Source organism: Lissotriton helveticus, chromosome 9 (genome assembly GCF_964261635.1).
Source record: "Lissotriton helveticus chromosome 9, aLisHel1.1, whole genome shotgun sequence".
Lineage (NCBI taxonomy): Eukaryota > Metazoa > Chordata > Amphibia > Caudata > Salamandridae > Lissotriton > Lissotriton helveticus.
Genome location: NC_136070.1, coordinates 1,045,409,956 through 1,045,434,264, shown reverse-complemented (window position 1 = coordinate 1,045,434,264; position 24,309 = coordinate 1,045,409,956). Strand labels below are relative to the sequence as shown.

The 24,309-nt window shown below is 49.2% G+C and overlaps 1 protein-coding gene across 1 annotated transcript in view; it reads right to left on the bottom strand.

Annotated features, from left to right (window-relative positions):
* The window catches only part of IARS1 (isoleucyl-tRNA synthetase 1), a 548,404-nt gene that overhangs the window by 11,522 nt on the left and 512,573 nt on the right, over window positions 1–24,309 (bottom strand). The window contains exon 33 of the mRNA XM_078661397.1: window positions 16,957–17,109. Coding sequence (XP_078517523.1) covers window positions 16,957–17,109 — 153 coding nt within the window. The remainder of the gene's footprint in view (window positions 1–16,956; window positions 17,110–24,309) is intronic.

Below are 24,309 nucleotides of genomic sequence, written 5' to 3'. Positions count from 1 at the left end.
TCTTTAGCCAAATCCATTAACACATGTATGTAGCGGTCCAGTAGGCACGTTGCATTTGTCGACTTTAAAGCCATACTGGCTGATGAAAATACCTTTTAAGCTGATTGTTCCATCTTTTTTGAATCCCTACCCCCGGTTGTAGATGGAAAAGAACCAGAAGATTGCTTAGAAGAGCATGATGCCTGAACCACCAAGCTCTCAGGAGATGGATGCGAAGATTAAAAAGACAGATCCCAAGGTGCAACTTCGTAATGTTTTGCTACCGATCTGGACACAGCAGGGGGTGGACATAGTCTTTTGCCATATCTCCAATATGGGCTCCGTCAAAGCTTCATTAAAAGGGAGCAGAGTCTCTGTCACAGATGAAGGAGAGGGAAGAACCTCTGTCAAGATGTTTGATTTAATGTCCGTAGTGGGCAACTGTAAGTCTAGAAGATAAGTCACCTTCTTGATAATTGAGTGGTAAAAAGAAACCTCCTGTGAAGGAAGTCCCTTGGAGAGAATAGATCCCAATCTAACAACGTATCTAGCCCACTAGCTTCCTGAAGCCCCTAAAAATCATGCATGGGATCAATAATCTCCCCTTCCTCAGCCCCTTCCTGTTGCTCCTGGAAGTCTTCCTCCTCCAGAAGCCTCTGCACCCCCCCTTCTTGACCTCATCTTGGGTAACGGAGTTGGTGGTGCCAGATGCAAAGCCAGTGACTTCGGGGCCGGCGTTGATGGAGGCCCTTCAGGGATGGCTGGCGGAGCCACACGGTCGAGACGGTGCTGGACCGGAGCCCGACAGAGCCAGAGAATATTCAATCCTTACCTCCTAGGATTATATTGGCATTAAGAACCTCGGCGTCGGGAGAGGCCAACTCGGGGTCATCGGCATAAGGTGCCTGGGCATAATGAGGTGGTAGGCCCATGTTAAAAGACAGTGGTCCCATGGGCCAACAGGCGCACCATAAGGGTTAGCAGCTCTGGCAAACATGCCATACATCGCATTTAAGAAATATGAAGGAGCCATACCCGGAGCTAGAAAGGGTGGGTAGGAATCCAGTACCGCCTGCTCAGGAACAGGTCGAGGTTGCAAGACTGGATCTGGCTGCGGCGCTGGAGACACCCGAGCCGAAGGCAGAGTGGTCGGAGGCGAAGGCGTTGGTTCCCTGGGCAACGGAGAGCCCCTCTGAGTCAGAGAGTGAGCCGGAGTCACCTGAGGTGAAGCAGGTGAGACCTTATCTTTGCTGTGATGCCGTAGAGCTGGGGACCCCGACTTCGGCAACTTGTCCTTAGAAGAAAGGCATCTGGAGCCATGACGCCGCTTCTTCTGTGCTTCCTCAACAACTCCGAGATGTGCGGAGTCGGTGACTAGGACTTCGATCTCAACCTTCTTCGGCCTGTCTTCTGCTTCTTTGCCCTGGCCATAAACAGTTCGGCTTTCCTCTCTTTGAGGGCCTTTGGATTCATAAGCCGACACGATGATCATCCCTTGACGTCGTGGTCAGATGACGGGCACCAAAGACAATCATCATGGGGGTCAGTGATGGACATATGACCCTTGCATTGCCTACAAGTTTTAAACCCAGACCTTTTCTGTTTTTCCAAGCAGCTATCGCACTGCTACAATTACAGAAGACAGCTCTGTGTTGAGAAGGCACCCAAGCTATACTGAGGTTTACCAGGAGAAAATAATTTTATGAAATGTCAAACCAGGGTTATTAATTTCTGTACTTGGTGTGCCCACTTAATTGGTCAGGTTCTGATGTCATTATTGCTTGGTACAATCTCCCAGTTTTTTTAATAACATGTTTTTAACTTTTATGAATATTTGATATAAATTGATGATGTATATGTTTTTAAATCTTTTTTTACATATTTTGAATCTTATAAGGATCCTGATAAAAAAAAACATTTTATATTGACTTTTTGGGTTCCATTTTCCTGGTGATGATTAGGCCGTGTGGGTATGAGAGGAGTGTGTATTGGTATACTTATAAGAAATCCAAAGGGATCTTGTTGTTGACATAGTGTCTATTTTTGGTGTCCTGTCCCTTTGGCGAGAAGGGCTCCTCTCTCTTACTTTGGGACAATTACAAAAGAACCTATAACAATGTTAAACTACAAAGAAATGGAGAGTTCTTGAAAAAACGTTACGCGTCGAAGGTGCGGAAAAAAAATTAATTGACGTTAGCCCGCCGACGAGGCCTTCTTATGGCTCCGGTGACATTGCGCGGGGCTGCGAGCGGAGTCATTCCATTGTGATGTCCTCATCGATGTCGGAGAGCTATGGAGAAACGTTTCAGTTGAATGCTGCGCAAGGGTGAAACTCAAAAGTTGAGGAATCCACAGGACAGATGTATCCATCTAAAGAACATGTTACTTACCTTCTGTAATGCCTTATCTGGTCGAGACTGTCTAGCCGCAGGTTCCTTACCTTAGAATAATCGCCAGGCGTCAGACTGGACCCAGAAATTGTGCGTGAGCAGTACACCTGCGCGCCAGTAGGTGACGTTGTTCAACTCTGCGTGGCATCTGCGCCAGAAGTGATGTGAATGATGTCTATATGGGTGCCACTCAGTTCGCTGATGTCAGTTTCTTTTCGCAACTTTTCACAACAGTAGCGCAGAGTCACGAAGAACACTGACTGGTGCCGTGGAAAACTAGCACTCTAAAAGGGGAAAAATACTGTCCCAGCAATCTGTTTGCAGAGTGGGAAGGATTGGTGGGTCAGTAAGGAATCTGAAGCTAGATATGGTCTCCAACTGATAATGCGATACTGAAGATAAATAACTTGTTCATCTGATAGAGACTTCTAGCCGCAGATTCCTTAACTTGGGATAGATACCCAAGCAATACCTCCCCGGAGGTGGGCCTGCAAAACTGTTTCACACTAGAAAGTCCTGCAGACGGAATGAGCCAAGTACCCGTCCCAACGGACCTGATTGTCTATGCAATAATGCTTCATGAACATGCGCAGATAAGCCCACTTTGCTGCCTACAGGTATCCGGAACCAGAACTCTGCATGCTAATGCAGCCTTAGCTCTGGTGTAATGAGCATGGAAACACTCAGCTGGTTGCTTCTTGGCCAGTGTGTAGCAGATCTTGATGAAGAGCACTATTCATCTTGAGATGGTGTGTTTCAGCACAGCCTTCCTGTATTTTTTAGTTCCTAAGTACCCACGAGGAGCTGATCGTCCACCCGGAACTCTTTTGTGCGGTCAATGTAGAATGACAATGCTCTTTTTGGGACCAGATGGTGGAGTTTCTCCTCCTCTTTGCTGCGGTGCGGTGCAAAGAAGGTGATGTTCTGGCCTACACAGAAGGGAGTCAGAACCTTCAGAAGTAAGGAGGCATGTGTCCGGATTTCCAGTTTGTCCAGGTAGAAGATGGTTTATGGAGGGTGTGCAGTGTGTGTCTGCAATTCTCTAACCATCCAGGCTGATGTTATGGCCACTAAAAAGGCAGTTTTAATTGTCAATAGCCTGAGAGGGCAATTATGAACAGGTTCAAAAGATGCACACCTCAAGAAGATGAGAACAAGATTCAGATCCCACTGGGGAATGATGAACGGCCGGGTAAGGGGACGACATGTGCTTCAAGCCTTTAAGGAACCTATTACCAGCAAGTAACTTAAAAAACAGAAGGTGGCGGAGAACAGGCTCTCCCCACTGCTGAAAGAGTCCTTGTACCACATCCGGATAGAGAAGTCATTCCAGCCATGTCCAGAGATATACAGTCTTTCTGGAGGGTCCACAACCCCACATGGTTTTGTTTGTTGCAGTACAACATGACAGTGGTGGTGTACATAAACACCTACACCAGCCTTCCCGGATCGAAGGAAGAAAAGCTTTCAATGCCAAACGAATAGCCCAAGCCACCAACAGGTTGATATGGAGCTCAAAGTCCGCTGGAGACCAGAATCCCCCAAACTTCACCTCTTCCAGATGGCCGCCCCATCCCAGAAGTGGCGCATTAGTCACCACAGCAGGCTCTGGTTGGGGAAGGGAGAGGGGTAGGCCACTGACCCAATCGCGGTTTGTCAGCCACTTCTGCGGATCTTTCTCAGTTCCCGCCCAGATCTGGACCATGTTGGAGAGATTCCCCTGAAGCTAAGCCCACTGGGAGTTCCGGTACCACTGCAGAGTCTGCATATGCCAACAGGCATGAATAACAATCAGAATGCAGGAGGCCATGAGGCCCAAAAACCTCAGGGTCAGTCTCACCGAAATCCATGAAAGAAACTGAAATATCGTATCATAGGCTGAATATCCTGGACTTGCTGCTCACGAGGATAGGCCCAAAAATGAACTGTGTACAGAACAGCTCAGATGAAAGGAAGCATGTGAGCGGGAGTCAGGTGTGACTGTGGCATGTTGATAGTGAACCCCTGCGAGTGGAGAAGGTTCGCCATAGTCTGGACTTGACTACATGGGGCGTGACCCCGCCTTCAACAGCCAATCATCGAGGTAGGGGAAGACTGGAACCCCTGATCTCCGCAGAAGAGCTGCAGCCATCGTCATCCCTTTTGTGAACACCCAAGGGGAGCTGGTAAGGCTGAAGGGGAGCACCGCAAATGGAAAGTGTTTTTGGCCCATCGAGAACTGCAGGTAACATCTGTGGGCAGGCAAGATGGGGATGTGAAAATATGTGTCCTACAAGTCCAACGCTACCATCTAACTTCCTGGGTCCAGAGCAGACAGAACTTGGGCGAGCGCAAGCATCTTTAATTTCTCCTTTTTCAGGAAGAGTTGAGAAGGCTCAGGTCTAGGATAGGATGGAGCAAGGAGAGGTGGTCCTCCGTCAGCTGTTGTAAGTGGGTGGAATGGGTGGAGGAGTAGTCACAAAAAGGAGGGAGTAGCCCCTTAAGACAATATGCAAAACCCAACGGTCCGATGTTACTGACCACCAGCGGTGCAGGTAATAGCATAACCTGCCACCCACTGGATGCCCATGATGGTCCGAGGGACAACTAAAGGGGTTTGGCAGCTGTGTGTGTGGGTGAGGTGGACTGACTGGATCTCTGGCTACATTTTCCACGTGGTCTCTAGGGCTTGCGTCCTCAGCTATGAAAAAGCTGAGAAGCTGTTGGCTGCAGTTAGAGACCCCTTCCATGGGCACAAAAGGAGCAGAAGGCAGACTAGGAGTGACAAGGAGTGATAAACAAGCCTAAGGACTTGGCCTTAGCTCTGCTATCCTTAAAGTTCTCCAGCGTGAAGTCTGCCTTCTCTCCAAAAAGACAAGAGTCACCAAAGGGCATGTCCATAAGTGAGGGATGGACATCCCCTGAAAAAACACTATTGTTCTTGCCCAGGCATGGCACTGCAGGGTCACAGACGATGAAATCGCTCTACCCAGTGAGTCACTCGTGACAAGTCCACATCATATGTTGAACTTTGATAAATAGGCAGCACTTACACAAATGAATCCCAGATTGTTTGATACTATTGTCCCAAAAGGCACGCAGAGTTCACCCACTGCAGTGCAAGGCTGGCAGAAGAGAACATTCTCTAGCCAGAGGTATCAAGCATCTTGGATTCCTTATCTGGTGGAGTGGTAGGTAACGCACAAGGCTTGATCCTAGAGGTGGAGGCTTGAACCACCAAGCTCTCCAGAGTGGGATGCTGGGTAAGAAAAATGGGGTCTCCAGGAGTGGGGGATGGTGGCAGGCAATCCTCCTATGCAAAGAAGCCCCTGTGCTTGGCCAGGCCCTGAGGAGGACGTCAGTAAGGGCTTCATTAAAAGGGAGGAAAAGTTCGGAAGGGGGCGATTCCCAGCTGAAGCACCACCGCCAAGACGTTTGTCTTGACTGGCAGCTGAAGTTCCAAGACCTCAGCCACCCTACGCACCACCATAGCAAAAGAGACTCCCTACTCCATGGCCACAGTAGGAGGAGAGACCAAGCCAGTGACAGGCGAGGTGTCAAACCCTCTGCCTGTTTCCTGTACAAGTTGTCCTCATTCTCATCTATAGGATGCTGGTTTCCATATGGTCCTCAGAGCCCTCAGAGTCAGAGCCTTCCTCTCCAATCCTGTCAAATGTAAAAGGACCCTACTCAATCCGGTGAGCATAGTCCTGGTCAGCACTGGAACCAGCCTCAGATGACGCCCACCCGGCTCCATGTCTGTGGCGAGAATGATGATGGGGATGCTGTCAACGTGGGGCATTGGCATCTTCAGCACTGGAGCGGGTGCAGAGGAAAGTCTTGGTCGCGCCGGTGGCTGCGCTCTGGATCCAACAAGGGATCCATGGGGCCTGGCTAGCACAGAGGGCGAGCCCTCTAGTGGGGATCCAGTGAGGGTTCTCCCGAACCCGTGGGGCCCAAAGATGCTCCAAAGGAGCGGGGCCACCAAAATATGAGGTGCATGGCCACATAAAATTCTTTAAGCCGGGCGGGGGAAGCTCTGGCTATGAGAAAATCAAGGAAGCGCAGAGCGGACACAGGCTCACGCTCTGCAGAAAAGTGAGGCCTGGAGTGCGGATGCTTTTGCACCTCGTCGTATGACTTTGACGGGTGCCGCAAATTCAAAGACCTCTTTGACCTCTTAGATTTTTTATGCTACTAGGACTTACCTGATGACTTTGGGTGCGACAACTATCATCGGGTGCGGCTCTGCGAACGATCCTGGGACCTTGCATGTTATGGGGATCTGGAGTGTTGCAGGGTCGTCAGGCAATGAATGGCTTGAGAATGCTTCCACAGCCTTTTGGGATGCATGGCAGTCCTCACAGATCTTGGTGTCATGGTCTCGCTCCAAGAACCACAAGCATACCAAGTGGGGTCTGTCACAGACATTGGTCTGTCACAGGGATCACATGGTTTGAAACCAGCTTGTTTCTTGGGTGACATCCTCACACAAGGAAAAAAGCTCTCTCAAAATTAGTCAGCAAAGTCAGAAAAAAGCCAGCCAAAAAATGACTGAGGGAAGCTCGGACTGAATAAGCGCTATCTGGCGTGGAAAGGAAAAAAATGACGTTAGCGCGCCTGAGTGGTGCCAATATAAGTACTGCGCACGTCACTTCCGGTGTGGCCGACACAGAGTCAAAATACGCACCCTACCGGCAGGCAAGGGTACAGCAAAAAAAAAAAATCCAGATGGAGTCTGACTACTCTGGATTATTCTAAAGTAAGAAATCTGTGGCTAGAAGTCTCTATCAAATTATTCTCTTTTCAGGAGGAGTTGAAATGGAGGGTATTGTTTTTCTGGTGAGAGACGGTTCAACCATTCCTCGAACTGATCATGGACATGATGTTATCTGCCAATGTAGGGCTGTGTTGAGGACTACCCCTACTTCTTGAGATTTAGAACCTATAATCTGGGGCTGGCAAACTTTAAGGTGAGAGGAGAAGAAATGACACAGAGTATTTTTAAGTTAAGTTTCATTGGAAGTACACTTAAATTTCTGTAGACGTACCTGAGATTATCTACTACCTGCAAGGTGCACTAAGGACAACATCCCGTAAAAGAGATAGTTTTGTCACTATTGGGCGCAGATGTGTCCCTGGGAGTAATGAACTTTCAAGACAATGTGACTGCACAATGCATCACTCAACTTTCAGGTGACCTCAGTAGCTTTCTCAAACAACTACATTTGTGAAAGATTGTGTGGTTAAAGGCAAATACTCAACAGCACTTCTTTATTCAATACACGAGTACAACACCAGAAGCCCTTTTTTTAATTATAAAAAGCTACGTTAGTAGCTAGATACTCGGTATATATATTGGGCAAATTAAGCACTTGACTTCCTCTTCAGAATGGATGAATGGCAATTTGGGCGAGAGTGGAAATTATTTATTTTCAGGTTTGATCTATCTTGATCGTCTGCCCAAGATATCTTGTTTACTCCGTCATGTTTCTCAATTTTTCACATGCTCGGGGATAGCTATTTCAGTAGTCTCTTCTTTGGATGTGTGGGAGATGAGGGTTCCCAAGCACTTGCTACAGTGCAGGTTTTTTCGATGCTGGTGTTAACAGCATCTTGTGGCATTCCTATGACAACAGATCTTCCATGGTTGCCTTTAACTACATAGATCTGTCCCAATTTGGTGTCCAGGTCTCGCTCGTCGATTATGCAAAGGTATCATCCATTTTGTTTTTAGTGTTTTTTTACAGGATCAAAAGATGGATGCTCGACTATGGGTGGGTGGATATGAACGCACCTCAATATTCAGCCAGGAGTACCTCAGGCCACTAAACTTGCCAGAACGCCACTACACAATTCTGTATGCCCAAATGGAAATGAGATCCACATATGGCTTAGGTATCAGTGCTGAGGTGACAAACACAATTGGATTCCTTGGGACACTTAAGGAGAAGGGCTTCCAGAAAACATGTTGCTGAGTGCTTAAGGCCCTGAAAACCAATGAACAACAACTTCCCTAAAAACAGCTTGACTGACAGTGCACACCCAGGGTGCCATCAACCACAGACAAGCAAAATGTGCTGCTGAAACATGATCTATTGTCAGAAACGTTGTACAGTGTGACTGATATTCCATTTCACCAAAAATATCATGTTCTTTCGAAATCACAAATCACATTTTAGGATGCAAAATGCAGTAAAGCAATATCTGAGCATGAGTAGCAATCTTAGGCACTGTCGTAGTGGCGGTCCTTCATTTGACTACTACTGTGTGGGTCAAAGAAGAATGGGAGGTTTTTCACTCTATGTAAGTGTTCACAGAACACAAACATACTTGGCTCAGAAGTGTAACAAAATAACTTCCTTGAATAGAATTTGGCATATCTTTATAGTGTTCGGCAAATTCACTGGGTGCAGGATTAATTGGTCCAAATGCACAAGTTACTACTTGTGTAACGATACATCTGTAAGAGACATTAGTTAATGATAGATTCCTTACCTGAGAATATCCACAGGCGTCAGATTGGATCTGGAAAGTTTTCTGCTTAGCAGTACCTCTGCGCGTCAGTAGGTGGCGTCCTGCAGCTCCGCGTCCATCACTGGCGTCGTAGGTGCGAGATGACGTCACGGAGAGTACTTAGGCGCCACCCATGCGCGCCGACGTCTGTTCTGTACACAACTGTTCCGTGCCGAAACGCAGAGCCATGCAAGGTACTGACAATTGGTGCATAAAACTAGGGCCATAAAAGGTGATGAAATTAACCCTAGCAATCAGTCCGCAGAACAGGGAGGATGGGTGGGGCGGTAAGGAATCTATCACTAACTAATGTCTCTTACAGATATATCGTTACAGAAGTAGTAACTTGTGCATCTGAAAGAGACACGTTAGTTATAGATTCCTTAACTTAGAATAGATATCCCAGCAATACCAACCCCGGTGGTGGGTCTGCGAACGAGACTAAACCAAAAAGTCCCGGAGCACTGAACGGCCAAAGAAGCCGTCTCTCCGGACCGGACTGTCAAGGCAGTAGTGTTTGGTAAAGGTGTGCAGCAAAGCCCACATAGCTGCCTAACAAATGTCCTGCAAGGGAACTCCTCATCCCAAGGCAGTAGTGGTTGCAGTTGCCCTGGTCGAATGGGCACGCAGCCCCACAGGAGGCTCCTGCTTGGCCAAGGAGTAACAGGCTTTGATGCACAGAACAACCCACCGGGAGATGGTCTGTTTGTGCACAGCCCGGCCTTCTTTGGCGCCTACGTGGCCAACAAAAAGCTGATCATCTACCTGGAACTGCTGTGTACGCTGCAGATAGAATGCGCTTGCATGTTTTAGGTCCAGACGGTGGAGCCTCTCTTCTTCCCTTGAAGGATGCGGAGGCGGAACGAAGGTGGGCAGAATAATGGTCTGCCCGATGTGGAAGGGCGTGACAACCTTTGGCAAAAAAGAAGGACGAGTCCTCAGAACCACCTTGTCCGGATGAACAGAAAAGAAAGGAGGTTTAGAAGAAGGAGCCTGGAGCTCACTCACCCTCTGGCAGAGGTGATAGCTACCAGGAAAGCAGCCTTGAGAGTGAGAAGACGCAAAGGGCAGTTATGAAGGGGCTCGAAGGGGGCGCACATCAGAAACGTCAAGACAAGGTTCAAGTCCCATTGAGGCATGATGAATATCACTGGAGGGAACGTGTGCGTAATGCCTTTCAGAAAACGGTTAACAACCAGGGACTTAAAAAGAGAAAGCTGATCAGGAAGCCGTAGAAAGGCCGAAATGGCCGAAAGATAACCTTTGATAGTTCCCAGAGCAGAGCCCTGCTGGGCCAAAGAAAGAAGGAAAAAAAGAACCTCAGAAAGAGAGGAAGAAAGGGGATCCACAGCTTTCGCTGTGCACCATGCCACAAACTTGTTCCACCTGCAGGCGTTTACCTTCTTAGTGGAGGGAAGCCTCGCTGCCAGAATGGCATCACAGACTTCGGGAGGAAGATCGAAAGGACCGTCCTCTGCTGCTGCGACAGAAGATCCTCCCCAAGAGGCAGACGGATCAGAGGAGCGATGCTCATACTGAGTAGCTAGGAAACCATAGTCTTCGAGCCCAGTCCGGAGCCACAAGAATGACTTGAGCCTGGTCGCGCCTGATCTTCTTCAGCACTCTGGGCAGAAGTGGTATAGACGGAAAGGCGTACAATAGACCGCAGCTCCAATCGCGACGAAAAGCGTCTCCGAGCGAGTACCGCCTTGGAAATTCCAACTCGCAGAACTGATGACATTGCGCATTCTTTTTGGTGGCGAATAGATCTAATGAAGGCTCTCCACCATTGCAGAAAGAGACCGTGCGCCACGTCCGAGTTCAGACGCCATTCGTGATCCACCATGCACCAGCGGCTAGGTTTGTCCGCCCTGGCGTTAAGAGAACCTGCCAGGTGTTGAAGCACCAAGGTAATGCCCTGATGCTCCCGCCATGTCCAGAGACACAGAGCCTCCTGACATAGGGTCCACGACCCCACCCCACCCTGTTTGTTGCAATACCACATGGCGGTGGTGCTGTCCGTGAACACCTGCACTACACTTCCCCAGACAGAGGGAAGGAATGCCTTCAGTGCAAGTCGGATCGCCCGCTGCTCCAGAAGGTTGATATGGAGCCGGGACTCCGCCGGAGACCAGAGTCCTCTGATCTCTGCCTCTCCCGTGTGGCCTCCCCATCCCAGGAGGGACCCATCAGTCACGACTGTGTGCTCCGGCTGGGGAAGGGAGAGGGATCTGCCACTCACCCAATCGTGATTCATGAGCCACCACTGCAACTGTCGTGCAGCACCCTCCGAGATCTGCACGTGATCAGACAGGTTGCCCTGATGCTGTGCCCACTGGAACTTCAGATCCCACTGCAGAGCCCGCATATGCCACCTGGCATGTGTCACCAGCAAGATGCAGGAGGCCATCAGGCCCAGAAGCCGGAGGGTCATCCTGACTGAAACCCAGGATAGAGGCTGAAAAAGCAGAATCATAGCCTGAATATCCTGGACTCGCTGCTCGGGAGGATAAACCCGAACCAGCGTCTAATCCAGACCCGCTCCGATGAAGGGGAGCTTCTAAGAGGGACACAGGTAAGACTTCGGCACGTTGATGGAGAACCCCAGCAAATGCAGGAGGTTGGCCGTAGTATGGTGACGACCGCCTGGGGCGAGCCCGCCTCCAACAGCCAGTCGTCGACGTAGGGGAAGACTGACACCCCTGACCTGCACAGATGAGCTGCGACCACCGCCATCACCTTCGTGAACACCCGAGGGGCACTGGTAAGGCCGAAGGGGAGCACGGCAATCTGAAAATGCTCCCGGCCCACGGTGAACTGCAGGTAACGCCGATGGGCCGGCAGGACAGGAATGTGAAAATAACCGTACTGCAAGTCCAACGCCACCATTCAGTCTCCAGGGTCCAGAGCAGCCAGGACCTGAGCCAGAGTCAGCATCTTGAACTTCTCCTTCCAGAGGAATCGATTGACATCCCAGAGGTCCAAGATGGGGCGCAGAACCCCCTTGTTCTTCTTCGGGACCAGAAAGTAGTGGGAATAACAACCACTCCTTACTTCCTGACAGGGAACGCACTTGATGGCCCCCTTGGCCAAGAGGGCTGTGATTTCATGACGGAGAAGAGCCAAATGATCCCCCGACATGCGATGGTACCGAGGTGGCATGGCTGGAGGGGAGCACAGAAAGGGGAGCGAGTAACCTTGGCAGGTTATCTGCAGCACCCACTTGTCCGATGTAATTTCGCACCAGTGGTGGAGGTGGTGGCGGACCCTGCCACCCACTAGCGTGGGGTGCTCCCTGAAGCTCGGATTAGGAAGGCTTAGAGGCAGAAGCAGCGGGGGTGGAGGTGGACTGACCCGCGCGCTGGTTACCCGACCCGCTCCTGTGGAATCCACGGCCGTGGCCGCGCTGAGGCTGGTTCTGCACAGGCTTATTGGAGGAGCGTGCTTGGTGCCCTTGCCCTGCCAAGAAAGGGACGAAATCCAGGTGTGGCAGGGTTCTTTGTAGAAAGGCCCAAAGCCTTGGCTGTGGCCCGTGAGTCTTTAAAGCGCTCCAAGGCATTGTCGGCCTTATCGCCAAAAAGGTGGGAGCCATCAGAGGGCATGTCCATGAGCGAGCCCTGGACATCGGGTGAGAACCCAATGGAACGCAACCAGGTGTGGTGCCGCAACGCCAAAGTCGTGGAAATTGCCCTGCCCAACGAACCAGCGGTGTCCAGACCACACCTGATGGCAAACTAAGCCGCGTCCTTGCCCTCCGCAATCGCTTGGGAAAGAACAGCCTGGACCTCCTCAGAACACTGAGGCAAAACCTCGGCTACCGAATCCCACACTGCGTGGGAGTAACGGTCCAATAAGCAGGTGGTGTTGTCCAATAAGCAGGTGGTGTTAACCAACCGCAACCCCAAGCTGGCCGAGGAGAACAACCTCTTGCCAAATTGGTCTAGCCACTTAAGAGTCCTCATTCGGCGGAGGCGTGGGAAAGGCACTCTGCGACGTTGAGGCCTGAATGACCAGGCTCTCTGGCGTGGGGTGAGTGGTCAAGAAGGCAGGTTCACCAGGCGCCGGGCGGTGACGCCTAGCAACGTTTTTATCCACCGGCGCCCACGAGGCCGGTCGCAACCAAGTGCCTAAGAGGACTTCGGTGAGATGCTCATTATAAGGGAGCAGCAGCTCTGATGACGTAGATGCAGTCTGGAGTACCTCCATAAGGAGATTGGTATTAAGGCCCACCGTAGGGAGGTCGAGATGGAGAGCCTCCGCAGCTCAACGCAGCACTAGAAAGTAGGAAGCGCCCTCCTCCTTAGTAGGCGGGGAGAGGCAAACCCCGGGTCAGAAGACACATCAAGCTCGCCCGCATCCTGAAGGTCGTCCACCCAATCCTGCTCATTGTCACACTGCCGGGCAAGGGGGATCCTCTGAGCCGTCCTAGTCCTCGTCCGGCTCCTGAGTAGAGGGAGCTGGAGAGGGGGCAAGCGGCGTTGGGAACGGCGCTGAAAACGGCACCGGTCAGGGCCAAGCCGGCACTGTATCCCAATTTGGATCCCAGGCCGGAACAAAATGGTCCGAGAACTGGGGCAGGGGTGGGATAAACAGCGCCTGCAGCGGAGCCAGGGGCGGGGCCGGAGGCAAGGGCGGCGCCAGAGCCAGCGGCGCTGCACCCTGTGGCACCAGGGCCGGAGCCGGTGGCGCGGGATCCTGTGGCGCCGGTGCTAGCGCTGGTGGCGGTGGCGGTGCCGCCGGGCCAATAGGATCTGGACACGGGACCGCGAGGCCCAAAGGCGTGCCGGCGGGAATCCGGGGTCTAAAAAGGCAGTCCATGGCAGCAAGAAACTCTTGCATCTGTTCGGGAGTCGCCGATGGACCCGGGTATAGCGGGTAGGCCGCGGGACTCTTCGACTCCAGAGGACCGGCAGGGGCCCACGGGGAGCGACGGGGGGACGTCAGAGAGCGAACATGCTTATTCGACTTCTTTTCATGGCATCGCTTACCGGAATCTGAAGGCGAAGACTTAGAGCCCGAGGAGCGACGGCTCAGGCTCCGGTCCCGCGAACGCCCCCTAGACTTGATGCGGCGGTGAGAGGAGTGCCGGACCACCAGCAACTTCCGGTGCTGCTCCCGCAAAGCCTTCGGGGCCATAGCTCAACAGTCCCGCGAGTCATGGTCGGTCTTCAGGCAGTAGAGGCACACATCGTGGGGGTCCGCCACAGACATGTTAAGGCGGCACGACCCACAAGACTTAAATCCGGGCATCCCTACGTGCATCAGGAGACAAGAAGGGGAGACAAAAAGTCTGAAAAAAGTAGTCAAAACTTGACTGAGGTGCGTGCTCAATACGGATCTGCGCTTTCGGCAAGGAAAAAGGAAGAACTGACGTCAGCGCGCATGGGTGGCGCCTAAGTACTCTCCGTGACGTCATCTCTGCGCCTACGACGCCAGTGACGGATGCGGAACCACAGGACGCCACCTACTGATGCGCAGAGGTACTGCTAAACAGAAAACTTTCTGGATCCAGTCTGACCCCTGGGGATATTCTAAGGTAAGGAATCTATCACTAACGTGTCTCTTTCAGACCTGTCATTTATGTACTTAATAGAAATAAACCGGCACTGCCAAGAGGATTTATTATCACAGAAGCGACGCTAGATTTTAAATACTTAGGAATCAGAGTCTCCAAAGACCCGGCTCTCTTTTATGAACACAACTTGCAGCCTCCACTGCAGAAGCTTAAGAGTGACGTTTTACATTGGAAGTCGCTCCCTCTGTCTCTACTGGGGCGGGCGGCCCTTTTTAAGATGATGTCCCTTCCTCGGTTTATCTACGTTTTATAGAACACGCCACATCCAGTGGGATCAAACTATTTCAAAGCCTTTGACAATGTTCTAAGGGAACTATCATGGGAGGGGAAACCGCCCAGAATCGCCACCCAAATGTTAACGTTGGGGTGGTATGATGGAGGAATATCTGCTCCCGGCGGGAGGTTTTGCAGGGGCATTATATACCAGCCCAGTTAAGTCAAGGCTGTCAGGAAACATGATGCATGCGGTCCAGGTATGGCGAACAGCCACTAAGAGTCTGGGATAGGAGGGCAGGCTCACGCTTGCTACCCCACTCTGGGACACTGTCATTCCTCAAACTTGAGACGCACCCTTGGATTTGATCGTTGGGACTTGATAGGCATTTCCAGAGTGGGCGACCTGTGGAAAGGTGGGGGAGTTATTCATTTTCCCCAAATGCAGTTAGAGTATGATTTGACCAACTCAGAGTATTTTAGATATTTGCAGATCAGACATGCTTTGAGTGCGGTGATACAGAAGGGCGAGAAGCCACCAGACTCTACCCCGCTGTAAGACAGGATCCTGGATGGAAACCATATCACTAATAAATAAAAAAATCATTAATAACATGGCCGACCCCTTAATGCGGCTTCGAACAAAATGGGACTGCGGCGTTGCTGGGTTAGACGACGAGGAGTGGCTTGAGGTTCTCGCCTCTCCCAGAGAAACCGCAATCGCCAAGCTTAGTCTAGAGCAATTAAAAATAGTACACAGAATATACCTGGCGGGATCTGTGCTGGTAAGGATGGGACTTAGTAATGAAACTTCCTGCTTTAGGAGATGTGGGCAAGAGGGTACTTTTATACATATTCTTTGGGAGCGATTATCCAAAGATATTGGTCTGTAGTAAAGAAACCTATGGAACGAGTAATGGGATATAAAATTTACTGCAACATCAAATTAAGCCTCCTGAATATTTGGGGCCCAACAGACCTAAACAATAGAGAAAGACTATGGGTAACACTTGGTCTAATGATAGACATGGACTGGGGCATGGTGTCAGAAAGGACGGTATACGAGTCCAGGGGATGTCTCACCAAATGGACACAGGTTTGGGGGAAGTGGAATGACTACAGGGGTGGCCTCTGTGATCCCCCACAGCCCCCAAGAGACATGGTATTAGATAGTCTGTTATAATGAAGTTTAATGCCAATGTGTACAACATATATATGACCTTGTAATTATCAACCGATTACTGCCGAATGTGGTCTCCACGAGTACTTGATTGTATGGTATCTGTTGTGCAAATCTTGTTCTTAATAAAAAAAAATTGTAAAAAAAAAAGAAGTGTAACAAAATGCAAACTATGAAGTATCCCTGTTCTGCAAACCCAGTGTCTGTGTTTCTTTTCAAATAGTTTTAGTTGTATCTCAGGTTCAATTTGTTCTTCCATTAGAACTTACAAATAAATTGACTAATAATTAAAGATAGCTCATGCTGGGGTATCACATTTTAGAAATAGCATCTGTGACAACGGAATAATGTATTCCTATTCAATATATCCACAGCACAGCGGCCGTTTGTTTTTAAACCTGTTTATGAGTCAACGGTCAGAACCATCACATTTCTCTCCAGGATGGTGTTTCAATAGACAACTCCCATTTTGCTTTCTTGCTGTCGCCATAAGGAAGTAGCCACCCCTAACCCATATGCAGGCAGTGTTCGATAATAATTAAAACGAGGCACTGACTTCTTCATCATTTTGTCAAAATGTTTTATATCTTCGCAGTGCCTCCCATTCCTGAAATTCAAGTAATGTCCAATGAACCCAGCAGACCTTCCCGCTTCGGAGAATGCCAATCAATCACACCTGGAAGCCTCCATTCACGCCAGACTCCTAAACGAAAGTGATTAGAGAAACTAATCACTTCCCATCATTTAACTACACATTGATTCTCGTCGTCCTGCTGGTCATGCACTTTTTCAGGCTCATCGACGAGTCCACTGCTTTGAAAAGGAGATCACTGAAGCCATTCATTTTAACAGCTTTTAATCATGAGCGTTGACACAAATAATTTTCGGGGAAGCTTTATTGCCCCCGCGCTGCAGTTTGCTTTTCTGAAAAATGAACATGGGCTTGGAGAATTCTAACCCATTGCCAGTTTTTAATATATCTATCTGCATATGAAGCACTTTCAAAGTAAAAAAAGTGTCTAGTGGCATCAGCCAAAATATTCACGAAGATGATAATTATTTGGTACAAAACACCTTAGAACTGGCAGTTTAATTTCGAAAGCCAGCACATATCTTAAACTTACCCTGTGTTTCACCTTCGTCTTGGTATAGTTTTATTCTCCTGCCTCGGAGACCAAAGAGTTTTGCACACTCCTTTACTAGGCCTTTGTATGTGAGTCCATTCTGACAAACTGGGTTTTCCACCAGTAGAGTCCCAACCGTTCCTTTCAGGCATTCTAGAAAAAGAAAAAATATATATTTTTGTGGTTTCCACAAACAACACACACGTCATGGAAATGGCAAATGAGCTCCTATGTACATGAAAGAAGCCCCGGATGACAGTAAAGATCGACAGGTTGCTTACCTTCGGTAGCGCTCTTTCTGTTAGAGACTCATAATTATGATATACCCCAGGTGTTAGACTGGATCTACTCTAGTAGGTGGTACAGTGTGGTGCCACACTGATGCAGTTTCACTCTGGAAATGACGTGCTGAGCCTATAAAGACACCACTTCTGTGCGCTGACGTCCATTTCTTTCTAGTGTCCGCGCCCCTAGAGGCAGAGCCCCAAAACCAAATATGGTGTGACCAGTGTGCAGATTCCTAGACTTGGGATCTTATTATGTGTTTGAGTCCAACCACAGAATGCGGACTATGGGAGGGTCAGTGAGACTAGAAAGAGTATTGACCAGAAAGAGCGTTACTGAAGGTAAATAATTTGTTCTTCTGATAGAGAGTTCTAGACACAGACTCCTCATTCTGAATAGAACCAATAAAGCATCTATTAGGAGATGGGTCTGTGAACGGACTGAAATCAGACAGTCCTGCAGGACTCAATGGGCAAATTGCCTCTTGGCAGACTTGACTATTCAGACAATAGTGCTTCGTGAACGTATGGAGGGATGCCCTGAAGCAGACTGGGAAATGTCCAGGACAGGTACTCCACATGCCAACGCAGCAGAGTCAGCACTAGCCCTGGTAGAATGCTCACAGTCCTACTGGAAGCTGCTTTTCAGCCAGTGTGTAGAAGATCTTAATGCAGAGCACAATCCAGCAGGAGATGGATCTCTTCGACATAGCCTTGCTTTTTTTTCACTCCAGAGAACCCCCCAAAGAGCTGATAATCCACCAGACTACTCTGGTGTGATATATGTAAAAGCTCAGTCCTCTCTTTGGGCCTAAGTGATATAATCCCTCCACCTCCTTAAAGGGGTGAGGCTGAGCATAGAACGCCGACAAGGTGATGTTCTGGCCGATGTGGAATGGCGTCACAACCTCAAGCAGGAAGGATGGTCAGGTCCATAAAACCAGCTGGTCTGGGAAGATGGTGGTATACAGCTGATTGACAATCAGAGCTTGAAGCAATCTCATACACCGTGCCGATGTAAAAAAGATGAGGAACAGTCTTGCGGGTGAGCAGCTGCAAGGAGCAGCTTTGAAGCGGCTCGAAGAGAGCGCACCTCAGAAGTGCAAGGACCCAAGATAAGGTGCCAATGTGGCATGACAAAGAGGAAGGGAGGAAACAAATGTAAACCTTTCAAAAAGTGCATAACTACCTGAGGTTGTAAAGAAAGAGGACTGATCTGGCACCAGCAAAAAAGCTGGAAGAGCAGAAGAGTACCCTTTATCTGTCCCCAGAACAAAGCTTGGCTGGGCCAGTCAAAAAACAACTTAAGGGTGTCTATCTGCCAAGTAACCCACCAAGCCACACATTTGTCCCAATGACAGGCGCATGCAATTTTTGTTTAGGGATGCCTGGCTGTCAAGATTACATCAATCATCAGGTGAAAGTGTTCACCTGTTGGGGCTCAATCTCCAAATTTAAAGGTGGAGATTGTGAAGGGCTGGGTGCAGAGGCATGCCCTGATTCTGTGACAGCAGATCCTCCCGGAGGGGCAGTCTGATCAGAGGACAGATGCTCAAGCCCAGGAGTTCTTGATACTGTACCTTCGGTGCACAATTCAGGGACACTAGAATGATTTATTGAGAACTCTGGCAGGAGTGGTATAGATGGAAAGGTATAGAGGAGTCTCAAGTTCCACTCAAGGTGGAACGCATCTTCGAGTGAGAGACGCTTTAGAAACTCCAATGTGCAGAGCTGCCGACATAAGCTGTCTTGCGGTGGCCAACAGATCGAGTCAAGGTACTCCCATTTGTAGAAGAGACCTTGAGCTACCTCCAGGCACAACTGACACTAGTGATCCACTAGGTGCCAATGGCTTAGCTCGTCTGCCCTGCTGTTCACCAATCCTGCCACTTGGTTCACCACTAGGAAAATTCCTTGATAACAAGCCATTTTCAGAGGCACCACCCTGCTTGTTGCAGTTCCACATGGAAGTGTTGTTGTCAGTCAACACCTGTACCAGCTTGACTTGATGGATGAAAGTAGGGCTTTCAATGCCAAGCGGATGGTTCTCAGCCCCAGAAGGTGACTCTGCCAGATTTTCACTTCTCCTAGATGGCCTCTCCAAGACAAAAGTGGTACACTGGTCACCACGGTCAGCTCTGCGTGGGGAAAGGAGTGGGTCTACTGCTGATCCAATCAAGGTCCAGTAACCACCACTGCAGATCTTTTGCAGTTTCTCCAAAATCTGAACATGGTCGGAGAGATCCCCTTGATGTTGGACCCGCTGAGACTTCAGATACCATTGCAGAATACGTACATGCCACCTGGCGCGTTGGACCACCAGAATGCAGGAGGCCATCAACCTGAGCAGCCTCAGAGTGGATCGACCTCGTTGAAATCCAGGACTGAGGCTAAAATATCTCAATCACAGGCTTAAAGATCTCAATCTTAGCCTGAATGTTCTGGATTCTTTCCCAGGGAAAAGGTATGAAACTGAACTGTGTCCATAAATGGCTCAGATGAAAGGGAGCATCTGACCAGGAGTCCGGTGCAACTTCAGCAAGTTGATCGTGAACCCCAAAGATGACAGAAGGTTCGCCATTGTCTGTAGGTGACTGAGAACTGTTTGGGGCAAGCTTGACTTTAATGGCCAGTCAGCATTTAACGGCCAGTCATCAAGGAAGACTGGCACCCCTGATCTCCAAGGTGTGCTGCAACCATTGCCATCACTTTCGTTAACACCAGAGAGGAGCTGATGAGATCAAAGAGGAGCAGCTCTGTTGAGCCCTGAGGCCCTCCAGAGGGAGTCGGCAAGGATCCAAAGATTCAGAGCAAGGCCTCACAGAACTCTTTGATCTGTTTAGGAGTAGCTGAAGGGCCCATAAACTCTGTTTGTGCCGGAAGAAGTTGCAGGATCAGCACCAAAGTCGAACGGCTTCGGCAGCAAGCTTAAGATGCATGGCACAGTCCCACACCTTTTATGGGGAGTGTGTGTGAGTGGCAGGAAAGGGCCAAGTTCCACTTGTATTTCTTTTGTTTTTCCTTCAACTTGCCCAAAGACATCAATCAAGACTAAGAATGGACTCTGAAACAACTTCAAGATCTCAAACTTTCAACTGGGGACATGTCTTGTGGTGGAGCCATTAGGGTTCATCGTCGGGCAGTCACTGCAGGCTTTAGAATCAGGGCTCTACCCCAGGCATCACAGGGAAATCTGATGAGGATCTGTAACAGACATTTTTGTGAGACAGCCCTTACACAGCTTAAATAAAGTTGTTTTGGGTGGTGACATGCCCCTTGTAAACTGTAAAACAGATTTTTTGATAGAGGTAAGAGTCTCAAAGTGAAGACTTAAGCCATTGTGGTGATGAAATCTTGTTTTTGGACTTACAGGAGGCAAGTGGTTTAGATACTTCAGCAGTTAAAACCCAACCGGCTTGTAAGCAGCCCTTTTAAAAGGTTGATGGCAGAAAGAAAATGTTGTACTGTGTTAAAGATATAGCTTGTAAGAATACATTTCTAATGAAGGTTCATTCCCATTTCACATATATTTGCTCTTAAATAGAATATCATGTTCTCCAACAGACTGCAGAGCAACAACACTATTTAGTATCCTGCAATTCTTGCCAATGGGGAGGGACTAAAAGGCATTATTAGGTGCAAGGGTTCAAATTAGCTCATTTTCTGGCACATGCTAAACAATCAGACAGATTTAACAAGAATTCTTTAATAATGGAACATTATGTGTGCTCTCTAAACCTACCAGTTAGTCATGTTGGCACAATGTTTTCCATTGTTATGTTATCCTATTTGTATAGCTCACAAATCATCTGTGATAGTATCCATCCACTTGAGCAGGTGTGTAGGTGAGGGTTCCCTCAGAGTGATTCGAAGAGGTAGGTCTTCAGCTTCTTGTGGAACACAAGAAGTGAGGAGGATCTGATGTGTTGTGGGAGACCGGTCTATGCTTTTTGGTGCAATGTATGAGAAGGAACAACCTCTTTTTGCTCTTGTGAATGTGGGGGATGTGTGAGAGTGAGGCTGAGCGTAGATGTCTGGCAGGATCGTGAAAGTGTATGCGGTTGTTGAGGTATGCTGGACCAGTGTTGTGTAAGGCTTTGTATGTGTGTGTGAGGAGTTTGAATAGGTTGCATTTGTGAATGGCGAGCCAGTGCAGCTCTCAGAGGTGGTGTGAGATGTGGGTGTGGTGCAGCCTGGCGTGAGAGGTCAAGTACGAGTCTGGCAGTGGTCTGGATGGTCAGAGGTCTTTCTAAGAGCTGCTTGGAGATTCCAACGTAGAGAGCGTTGCCGTACTCCCTGCCAGTAATGAGTGATTGCGCAATGGTATGTCTTGTGTTTTGCGGCAGGCACTTGAAAATGTTTCATAGCATGTGTAGCATTTGGCAGCCGGCGACTCTCACTGTGATGACTTGTGTTGTCATGTTGAGCTTGTAGTCCAGGATGATTACCAGATTCCTAGCATGGTCAATGGTGGTTAGTGTTGTTACTAGCTTCATCGGCCATGAGGTGGTGTCCCATGGGGAAGTCTGGTTTCAGAAGATCAGTACTTCCGTCTTGTAGAAGTTCAGCTTCAAGCAAATGGTGCTCATACAATCTGCTACCATGGTCATGCAATTGGTGAAGTTGGCTCTGGTGGTGGTTGCCTTGATTGTCAGGGAGAGGATGACTTGTAGCGCTGGTCTGTTAATTATCCCCCGCTTCCGGAAACATCAGAGAGGGGGTTGGTCATCCTTTATGGTTAGAGCAGCAAGTATGTGGAACCAGCTGCCTGCTCATGTGAGATTAATAACCGAGGAAGGACCCTTCAAGAAGGCCCTAAAGATATATCTTTTAAAGCTTTAGGATTGGATATATTTTGGGGGGCTTCGTCTCTTCCCACCTGTTCTTCTATGCTGAGTGCCAGATCACTCTCTGAGTAGCGGTGCGCTATATAAAAGACATTAATTCAATATGTGTGTTGCTGGCATAGGAGATGATGTTAATGCCCTGAGATTGAATGATGTTGTGAGTGGTGTCATGTAGGCGTTGAACAGGGTGGGGCTGAGGGACGATTCCTGGGAGACTTGGCAGATCATGTTGTTGGTCTTCGATGTGAAGGGTGGCAAGTCTGACTCTTTGGGCTCTTCCCATGATTAAGGAACAGATCTAGTTGAGTGTGGGTCCTTGGATGCCAATCTCGTGAAGTCTTTTGATGATTGTGTTGTGGGATACTGGGTCAAATGCCTCAGCGAGGTCAAGCAGGATGAGGGCCACTGTTTTGCTGTAGTGCTGTTTCTGTGCTGAGGGTCTTTCAGAATCCTGATTTGAGTGTTGTCCAGTCAGTGGTGTAGTTCGAGGTGCATTGTGAGTTGCTTGTTGATGGCCTTCTCTATCTCTTTGGTTGGGTAGGGTAGCAGGAAGGTAGGTTGGAAGATGTTCGATTGTTTTGATTCGTCCGACAGCTTCTTGAGGAGGGCGTTGACTGCGGTATGCTTCCAGTCTTACAGGAATGTGACGGATGTGATGGAGGTGTTAATGTGAGTGAGGATGGGCTGATTGGTGATTCTTCCAAGTTGTATACGTGGATGGGCATGCGTTTGAAGTGGCCCCTGAGCAGATAGTCGGCATGATCATCGCTGTGCTATCTCTGGTGAGGGTTGTGCATTCTGTCAGGTGGCCATCTTGGCTTGTGATGGGTAGTGTGGTGATGAGATCGCTGTGGTCGGGTTGGTGTGCGAAGCTGGTTGTGTGGAGGAAGTTTGACATGTCATCGCAGAGTTCTTGGGAGGGGGGGATGGTGACAGTGGCCGAGGGTGTGGGGAGGTCTTTGACAACTGAGAAGATCTCCTTGCACCTGTTGGAGCTTGCTTTGAGGCGTTCAGCTAGTGCTCTTTTTTCAGTGTCTCTCAGTTGCTGGTGGCAGAGTTTGTATGCACCATTGTAGGTGGGTCTATCGGTGGTTTCGTGACTGGCTCTCCATTTTCTTCCTAGCTGATTGCGGTGTCGCTTTACATCTTGATGGTCCTCTGTTTACTAGCTGGTCTGCTTGTTGAACCTTCTCTGCTTGTTAGGTTTGATGGGTGCAAGGGAGTCTACTCAGCTCTTGATCCAGTTGAAATTGGTGATGTCCTCATTGAAGTTGTCCATGGGGTTGGGTTGATCAGTGCGGATCCAGTCTGCTTCTGAGATTTTGCAAAAGCTGCAGCTTGGCAGGCTGATGCTGGTGGGTGAGCTGATATACGGTGTATTAATATGGAAGTGGACAATGGCATGGTCTGTCCATGTGAGCAGCAAAGTGGCATTGTTTTTTATGCTGTTGCTAGTGGTGAAGAGGAGGTTCTGTGTGTGTCCTACGATGTGTGTTGGTCCTGTGAAGAGCTCTTTAAGTCAAATGGTTTTCAGACTTTCCAGGAGTGCTGTAGAGAAGGGGCTGATTCTGTCTTGCAGGTGGAAGTTGAGGTCGCCGAGGAGTATGTAGGTTCTGGAGTCGATGATGAGAAGAGGCGAAGAAGTCGGTGATGAGGCCACTGAAGGTGGCAAGCAGTCAAAAGGCGAGGGTTCCATTCAGGGTGCAGTTCTCGGAGATTTGAAGCTTGAAGTGCAGATGTTCCATGAATGGAGTGGCACTCTCCTTGCATGTTAAACTTGATAAAAGTCCTTGTAAATGATTGAGAGACTCCCTCCGGGCTTATGAGGGAGGTTCAGTTGTGCGATCTTGTAGCCTGCTGTGATTGCCGCAGTTATGTTGGGTGCCGATGTGAAGTTGAGCCAGGTTTCTGTGAGGAAGCGGAGGTCCAGTGAGTTGCTGCTCAGCAGGTATGAGATTTCGGTTGCGTGTTTTTTGGGTGATCGTCTGTTGAGAAGCAAGCATGCTAGTGAGTGTTGGCATGTGGGTTTACTGTGACGTTGTTTGGGGGTTTTGCTGGTGCTTGCATAAGAAGTGTGGGTAGGTGGCTGCAGGAGAACCGACAGTGGGCTCCTAAAGTGGTGTGTGGTGCAGCAGCAATGGAGAATCAGCGTTCCTGGATCAAGCGACCAGAGGAGCACAGTGGAGTATCAGGAGGTGGGGGGTGAAAAAACCCAGGTTACT